This window comes from Capsicum annuum, chromosome 2 (assembly GCF_002878395.1).
Source record: "Capsicum annuum cultivar UCD-10X-F1 chromosome 2, UCD10Xv1.1, whole genome shotgun sequence".
NCBI lineage: Eukaryota > Viridiplantae > Streptophyta > Magnoliopsida > Solanales > Solanaceae > Capsicum > Capsicum annuum.
In genome coordinates this window covers 151,099,492-151,107,741 of record NC_061112.1, presented here as the reverse complement: position 1 = coordinate 151,107,741, position 8,250 = coordinate 151,099,492, and the positions used below count along the sequence as shown (strand labels likewise).

At 34.7% G+C, this 8,250-nt stretch overlaps 1 protein-coding gene across 4 annotated transcripts; it reads left to right on the top strand.

The window, feature by feature from the left end:
* The first annotated feature begins 3,170 nt into the window (after window positions 1-3,170).
* On the top strand, window positions 3,171-8,250 carry LOC107860573. Of its 4 annotated transcripts, none has more exons than XM_047407552.1 (10): window positions 3,171-3,617; window positions 4,202-4,270; window positions 4,362-4,814; window positions 5,421-5,556; window positions 5,742-5,904; window positions 6,162-6,290; window positions 6,473-6,667; window positions 7,112-7,234; window positions 7,314-7,453; window positions 7,813-8,250. In XM_047407552.1, the coding sequence occupies exons 1-9, from the start codon at window positions 3,431-3,433 to the stop codon at window positions 7,404-7,406; spliced, it is 1,548 nt and encodes a 515-aa protein (XP_047263508.1). In that variant the 5' UTR covers window positions 3,171-3,430; the 3' UTR covers window positions 7,407-7,453; window positions 7,813-8,250. The 4 variants fall into 4 exon arrangements, with proteins under 4 accessions (XP_047263508.1, XP_047263509.1, XP_016561454.1 ...); XM_047407553.1 differs by having other exon boundaries at window positions 3,174-3,617; window positions 7,820-8,250; XM_016705968.2 differs by having other exon boundaries at window positions 3,186-3,617; window positions 4,193-4,270; window positions 7,820-8,250.

The following is an 8,250-nucleotide window of genomic DNA, read 5'->3' as shown; positions in this document are numbered from 1 at the left end:
TTTAAAGTTGTTTAACTTTATTAGTAGTATTCTGAAAATACTAAATTTACGGTCTTGTGGTGATAGAAAAAATGACGAATGATAGTCAAATGCATGATGCTACGACTATGGCGGTAACTGCCATTGCCACGATAAGTCAAGCAAATGCTCCACAACCTATGACACCTGCGGAGAAGCCCAAAAAGTTTGCGGGCATTGACTTAAAGAGATGGCAGCAAAATATATTCTTTTACCTCACCACTCTATGTCTTCAAAGGTTCACTAGTGAGGATGCTCCTGAGGTGCCCGAGGGAACCTCGTACAAAGAGCGTTTCATAATAGCAGAGGCTTGGAAACACTCAGACTTCCTTTGCAAGAATTATTTCTTGAGTGGTCTTCAAGACGACCTCTATAATATTTACAGTGGAACTAAGACATCGAAAGAATTGTGGAGGACACTAGAACAAAAATACAAGACAGAGGATGCAAGAATTAAGAAATTCTTCGTTGCAAGGTTTCTGGGATTTAAAATGATAGATAGCAAGTCAGTTGTCTCTCAAGTGTATGAATTACCAGTAATCATCCATGATCTCCTAGCGGAAGGTATAGCGGAAGGTATATCTTTGAAAAATACTTTTGATGAACAAATTGAAAATGTTCTTAGTATTCACATAAACTGTTTTGTAGGTTTGATTGTGAATGATGCATTTCAAGTAGCAACGATAATTGAGAAGCTACCACCTATGTGGAAAGACTTCAAAAACTATTTGAAGAACAAACACAAGGAGATGATTGTCGAAGATCTTATTGTCTGACTACGTATTGAAGAGGATAATAAGGCTGTCGAGAGAAGGTCAAAAGAGAATTCTACAATTAATAGAGCACATATTGTGGAAGATGACCAAAACAATTATAAGAAAAGGTAGAAAGTCAAACATGGAAGCAATCAACCCAAGAAGAAATTCAAGGGAAAGTGTTTCAACTGTGGCAAGATTGGCCATAAGTCCGCAAATTGTCGTGTCCCTAAGAAAGGCAAGAAAAAAGACCAAACAAATATGATTGAGTCTAACAAAGAATGTGATGATCTGTGTGCTATGCTTTCAGAATGCAACTTGGTTGGGAATCCTCGCGAATGATGGATGAATTCTGGTTGAAGGTGTTAAATTATTCATAATCTAGTGTTGAAGGTGTTAATGAACTTCATAAGTGTTCTTGTCTTGAATTTGAAGTAGTGTTGAAGTTCGTATTGCTTATATAGAGATTCTTGTACCCGAATACATAACAACTATTTCATTCTTAATTAGAGGTCTTAATTTCGAGCTCTAAATATGGAGAAAATCCTGTTGGGAGCGCCATCTCAGAATGGATCCTGCAACACACGATTCAAATTAATCGGGGCTATAATGCAGATACCGAACATCGAACTTGGAAAAAAAGATATTCGTTCTTCATCAATTTAAACATGCTTATTTTTACCAATGCAAAGTGATCATTCGTTAATTGACACGAAGTCACGAACCAAACTAGTTAAGCATATATTCGTCCGAAGTTCGAACACATACAATAAGATGAGTTTATTACTCTCTTCGTCCATGCTTGATTTGACTTAATGTCAATACTTACTTAATAATAAGAATAAAATAAATACACAATGATAAATCATCTCTTCATTTACTAAATCAAACAAGTAAAAATAAGTTTATATTTTTAGTAAACAAATAAAAGTGGACGAACTGAGTAATGCAAAATATTTTAAAAAATCACAAATAAAAATAAAAAGAATTTTTTATCGTATTTTACTTGTTCATTATATTAAAAATAGTTTATTTGCTTTTAGTTGTTCACTTACTACATTAAGTAGTCGTTTGACCATGAAAATTATTTATTTTTTTCGAAAAATTATTTACTTTAGTGAAAAAAGTGAAAACAAGATGCGTTTGACCGTGAAAATTCTAAATAAAATTTCGAAATTATATTTGGAAAAATAAAAATAAGTAGTCATTTGGCCATGAGTATTTTTTTGCTTCTTTCTATAAAATTATTTTACTTCAGTGAGAAAAGTAAAAATTACATTGCTAAGCCATGAAAATTTCAAATACATTTGGAATTGAATTTTGGAAAAGTGAAAACGTGAAAAACTTGTTTTCACTCATACTTCTCTCACAAAATTTTAAAAGTAACTTTAATTTTTATTCATGACTAAACACAACTCCAACTTCAACTCTGAAAAATTATACTTTTCACGGCCAAACGCCCCCTAAGAGAAAGATAATTTTTTCTATTAACTTCTAAGATCAATTATTAATTCAAAATAATATCTCAAGTCTATTTATGCATTAATTAATATAAATATTATGATTGCACAAAATTTATTACTCTCTCCGTCCCATTTTACTCGTCCCAAATTTTCTAATTTGATGTCGCATTTTATTTATCAAGACAAGATAATTTTTTTTTCCATTATACCCTTAGTGTAATTGATTACTCCTTATTATTAGCATTCTTGAAAAATGTTGCAAAGAGAAGTACCATTAAAAATACATCATTAAAAATATAAATGGTGTTTTGGTATTAGTCATCAATCAATATTAAAACTAGCAACAATATACAATTAAGAAGGGTAAAATTATATTACCAATTTTTATTTTTTTAATAATTATGCTCCCTCAATTTGAAACGGGTAAAATAGGAGAAACGGAGTATGAATGAGTGAAATTAAAAGGGGGAGAACATTTGTTTAAGCGCGTAGGGGGTGAATATGGCAGGTAAATAGCATTAATAAAGGAAGGGGGGCCTCCGTGGAAAGTTCGTATCAATTACACTACGCAATATTTTGTCGTTGACCAATCGTCCCATTTCACTCTTAGGGGTCGTTTGGCGGGATAAGTTAAAAAAAATTAACACATGTATTAATTTTGTGTGGTATCAATATCTTGTTTCAATCTATACTAGTATTAGTTATTCATGCTATTGTGTATTATGCTATACATAATTAATACATGAGAAACCTTGATATTAGTAATGCGAGAAACTTTAATACATACATTAACATGTGTAAAGATACAATAATGAGAGAAGTTATTTTTAACGTACCTAATCAGACACTGATAAGTAATAATCACAACTTAACCAATGCAAACGATCCCTTAATTAAATGTACAAATCATTTCAGCCCCAACTCCAACTAGTATATTAACAATATCCATTTTTTTTGAACCTATCTAAACTTCTCTACTCAGAGTTGCTGTACAAATTGCTGCACTTAAAAATCATTCGTTAATTTTATTCCCTAACCAAAAATTATTAGTGTACATCAGCATCAAGAATCTGGCTGTGCGTGTATATATGTTCTCTGTGGTTGAGGAAAGTAGATTGATTGCCTCAAATTCTGCTATATTTTTATAGCTTCAAAATTCCTCTTTATTTTTTGCTTTCATTTTTTTCTGCAAAAATGGGAGCATGTGGATCGAAACCTAATGGGTGTATAGGAATTAAGGGGAGGAAGTTTGTTCATAGGAAGAAAAACAAAGTAAGCAGAAGGAGAAATGTGTCGAAGACTCATTCAGCTTCTCAAAATCTGAGCAAGGTGGAACCATCTTCTTCAGCTGATCATTCTTTCTCTAATCCTGTATTTCAAGGTAATGTATTAAGTTTTTTTTTTTTTAAATCAATTAAGTTTAAATCTAGCTGAAAAATGGGAAAAATTGGATATGCAATTGTTCATTAGATTCATTTAGACATTTTGGGTATCTAGGTAAGTTGATATAAATACTGGATATGAATAAATTTCTTGCTATTAGCTATTAAAGGCTTTTGAGTATTGAAGTATCTTGCTGAGATTGGTTGAGTTTGCAATCTCGATTCTCGTATTGTTTTGTTGTAGTTTCTGTTCTGTTACTATATGCTATCTTTTGTTGTTATTATCTGTAGTTTCTTGTACTTGTGTTGCTTCACTGCTTTGGGTTGTTTATCCTTGAGCCAAGGGTATATCAGAAATAGCCTCTTTACCTTTGAGGTAGAGGTAACGTTTGCCTATCCTCTCTTGGGTATGTTGTTGTTGGTTGAGTTTCAAATCTCGTGTATTTGTATCTAATAGTCAACACCCTAATGGAAATGTTTCAATCTATTTAGTAAAGATCTTAATTGCTGTAGTTGCAGGCTTATATAAAGTATGAATTGAGTTTGTTTTCGTCATATTTTGACCCCTAAACAGGAAATGCAGAGTCTTGGTTTGACCCGGAGATGGTGATTGAATCTGACTGCGAGGACGATTTTCATAGCGTTCAAGATGGTAAGTCATCTGCCTTGTTAGAAATTTGTAGTCATTGCATTGTTTGGACAGGATCTCTAATCAATGTTGTATATAATTTCAAAATGTGCAGTCTTTTCCCAAAGTGGATCTTTTTCGAACGGGGTTTCTCCAAGGTTTTCTGATTATGTGCATCACAATGGCAATGCTACTTCTGACCTCCCCGAAAAACATGAACAACCATTTGGAACTCAAGAACCCAGTGTTGTCAAAGAAGGTGCTGCAAAAAGAAACTCTTCAGCAGATTCTCAACTTAAGTCCAACAATCCTCAAAATGAGACGGATGACCTAAGTTCTAATGATAAAACGCCCCGAAGCACAGATCAAGGTGGTACTAGGGTTGAAACAGGAATATTCCACAATTGTGGAAGGCAAAATCCGTGTCTGCCTTGTCTTGCTTGTGTTGCCTCATCGGATGAAAAGAAAAAGTCACTAAACCCGACCTCACCACGCAGCAGGAGAAAATCATCCCTAACCCAGATGTTATCTTTTAAATGGAGAGAAACAAATTCAAGTTCTGCGTTATGTAAGTTCTTTTACCTTGTATATACTGTTAATGGCAGCCAAAGTATGATTGGCTACTTTTCTTGCATACACCACTTTCGAAATCTTAAAAGCATTTTGAGATTAAAATGTTGGACTTGAGAGGAGCGTAAATGGAGCGACATGAATTCATATAGCCGAGCCGAGTCCAACTTGTTAGGACTGTGGCGTAGTAGCAGAACCAGCTGTAGTAGTTGTACTCTAAGTTGCTCGGACTCTCCAAAGATGTTGCCGTACCCGTGTCGGATCCTTCAAAAATACACTATTTTCGGAAGATCTGACCCACATCCGTCTGACATTTTTGAAGAGTCCGAGTAACATGGTTGTCATTTATCTTGGACTTATGGAATAGTATATTAAGAGAATGGACCTTCATGTAAGGTAGTATGCATTAAGTAGTAGAAAAAGCATGTAGTATGCTATTACTTCATCTTGAGTTGATCATCGTATTAGTGATCAACACATAACAGCTGTAACCTGTCTAAGCATACATTAAATCATAGACGACAATCTAGATAGTGCTACAAACCACAACTGAATTCACTTTTATTGTTTTATGTCACTGACTTGTCTGCTTTTCATTCTCCAGTGTCACCAAAGACTGTTCTGCGAAGACCAATAGCTGGTTCTCAAATTCCTTGCAGCCCATTGGGGAGGAAAATGGCCAACTGCTGGTCATCCATCGAACCAAATACTTTCAAGATCCGTGGTAAAAATTTCTTAAGGTAAGAGAATAGTACTTACGAGGGACTCCATCTATGACATAAGAGTTTTGTTTTTCTAAACAAGATCAGTGGCATAAGATTATAATAGACATTTCTCCAACTCTGTCTATTCCTTTCTCGATTATATTCCAATTTTATTTTGCTCAATTTAACATTAAGTTGAATCCCTCTAAATTCTTTGACAGGGATAAGAAGAAGGAGTTTGCTCCAAACTGTGCTGCATTTTATCCTTTTGGAGCTGATGTATTCTTATCACCACGGAAAATTGATCATATTGCACGTTTTGTGGAACTTCCAGCCATGGATTCATCCAGTGAAGTTCCTCCCATTCTTATTGTGAATCTTCAGGTATTGGAATGCCCTTTTTTCACATTGTTATGTCAATGTATACTTCAAAACACTGTTGAAGCAATCATATCTTCCTAAGAAATTAGATTTAACGTTTATTGCTCAGATCGCCATTTAAAACCTGGCTCAGTGAAGATGCTGGCAGCAGTGATTCATTTTTTTTTGGGGGGGTGGGGGTGGGGGTGGGGGGAGGATTTCATGCTACTAATGAATTAGTGAATTTTCCATAACATGATCCGACTGTTCTTACATTTCAGATACCTTTGTACCCTCCTGCAATCTTCCAAAATGAATATGATGGAGAAGGGATGAGTTTTGTTCTCTACTTCAAACTTGCAGAAAATTACTCAAAAGAAATGCCAGTTCAATTTCAGGAAAATCTCCAGGTATGATGGAGAAATTTTTTTATATGACTACATTTTCTGATTTCTCATTTAGTAACATGTAGCAAGATTACCTCTTCCAGTAACCAGATAAGAGAACATTTGATTTTACTATGTACATACATAGTTTCTCTTTTTGAATAAATTGCTGATTTGTTATTCTTTTCTTGCTATCTGCGGGACAGAGGTTAATACATGATGAAATAGAGAAGATCAAAGGCTTTCCCAGGGATACAAATGCACCCTTCAGGGAAAGATTGAAATTCTTGGGCCGAGTTGTAAACACAGAGGATCTTCAATTAAGTGCGGCTGAGAAGAAACTGTTGAATGCATACAACGAAAAGCCTGTTCTCTCACGTCCTCAGCATGAGTTTTATTTGGTAAGTTAATCTCTGAAACTTTGTACAGTTAGCATCATTGCGAAGTTATATCTAGCTGAGAAAATAATGAACTCTGAATCTACCTTAGACTTGTATAAAAGCGCAAGATTTTCTTTCTAATTGTACCTTTTTAAAAAGATTTTGATATGTTCTACGGCATATAAATGAATCGCCTTATAACTTTTATGAAAACAAACTTTTTTAATGCTTCTTCTTCAAATGAAAGCCTGTTCGTACTTCTTAAGATGGTTGTGGTGGTACCTGGACAAAAGACTATTCATACAAATCTTCCTAATCATGTTTTCTTCATGCATATAGAATGACAACTTATACTTTTATGAGGATACTCAAACCTTTTGTGTACAAACATTCATGTATTTTGCATGTGAAATCAAACATATTCCTTGGTTTTCATACTGAAATCTTTAATGTTGGCTCTTTCAGGGAGAAAGCTATTTTGAAATAGATTTGGACATTCACAGATTCAATTACCTCGCAAGAAAAGGAGTTGAATCATTTAAAGACAGATTGAAAAACTGTGTCGTTGACTTCGGTCTGACTATTCAGGTAGCTATTAACAATTCTATGCAGGATTTGATTACCTCTTGAAGACTTGTATCTGATGTTACTTGTAAATGTGGTGCAGGGAAACAAGGCAGAGGATTTGCCAGAAAATATGTTGTGTTGTATTAGAATGAACGAGATTGATTATGCCAAGTATCACGGACTTGGCTTCTAATCCATTGCAGAAACATCTGCAACACATGCTCAATGTTACACGGAATTGTATGTTTCCTTCTTTTGAATTTCCATCCAAAATGTATAGCCATAGGCCATTTTTCGGGTCCTATCCTTTAATGTATGCTAACACAAAAAGTTAGAGAGGTGATTGAAGGAGAGTTTTTCTACAACATTTGGTGTTACAGGTCCCATATTGTAGCAATGCTGGGGACATGTTGTCAATTTTTCATGAAGATCCTGTTTACATTACATAGTAAATTCAATTATGTGCATATGATGCATTGAAAGTAGAGGGAAATCGACAAATAATTGTCATTGTGTAATCATGATTCTTGCCTGGAAAGTACATCTCAAATTCAATGAAATGCTATAATAATTGGAGCATGAAACTATGAAACCTTTAGTTTGCAGGAGTTTTAGCGCATCGTCCAAAAATGGCAATGCAAGAGCAACTCGGTGGCTTACTTTTGGATCTAGAAGATGGTGTAGCAGCATAAGCATTCTTATTTGTCTCCATTCCGACTATCGGGGTGGCAACATTTGATACCTCGTCAAATTGGAATCTTCTATGTTGAGAATTTTCAATTCCATGAGCAGTTGTTGCTGGTGGCTCGCTTCCGGAGGAGGCGGGTGTATTGAGTCTGTTATTCCAAATGCGTCCGGATGATCCCTGTCGCCGGAATGAGTATGATGATCTCTCTAATGTAGTCATGGACTCATGGATTTACCAAAAATTTTTAGGATGTTTGATAGAATATTTCTCTCTACTTTTGGTGGGTTTATGTTTTACAAATGTTCATTGCCTTTTTTTAAATAACTAATTTAACGGTTTCTGTGGGCTA

What these genes read in the sequence shown, in the direction of transcription:
- LOC107860573 (XM_016705968.2), top strand. Translation starts at nt 3,431, where the DNA reads ATGGGAGCATGTGGATCGAAACCTAATGGGTGTATAGGAATTAAGGGG. An exon ending in AAATTCAAGTTCTGCGTTAT is followed by an intron (nt 4,815 to 5,420) that starts GTAAGTTCTTTT and finishes TTCATTCTCCAG; the next exon opens with TGTCACCAAAGACTGTTCTG. An exon ending in AATTTCAGGAAAATCTCCAG is followed by an intron (nt 6,291 to 6,472) that starts GTATGATGGAGA and finishes TCTGCGGGACAG; the next exon opens with AGGTTAATACATGATGAAAT.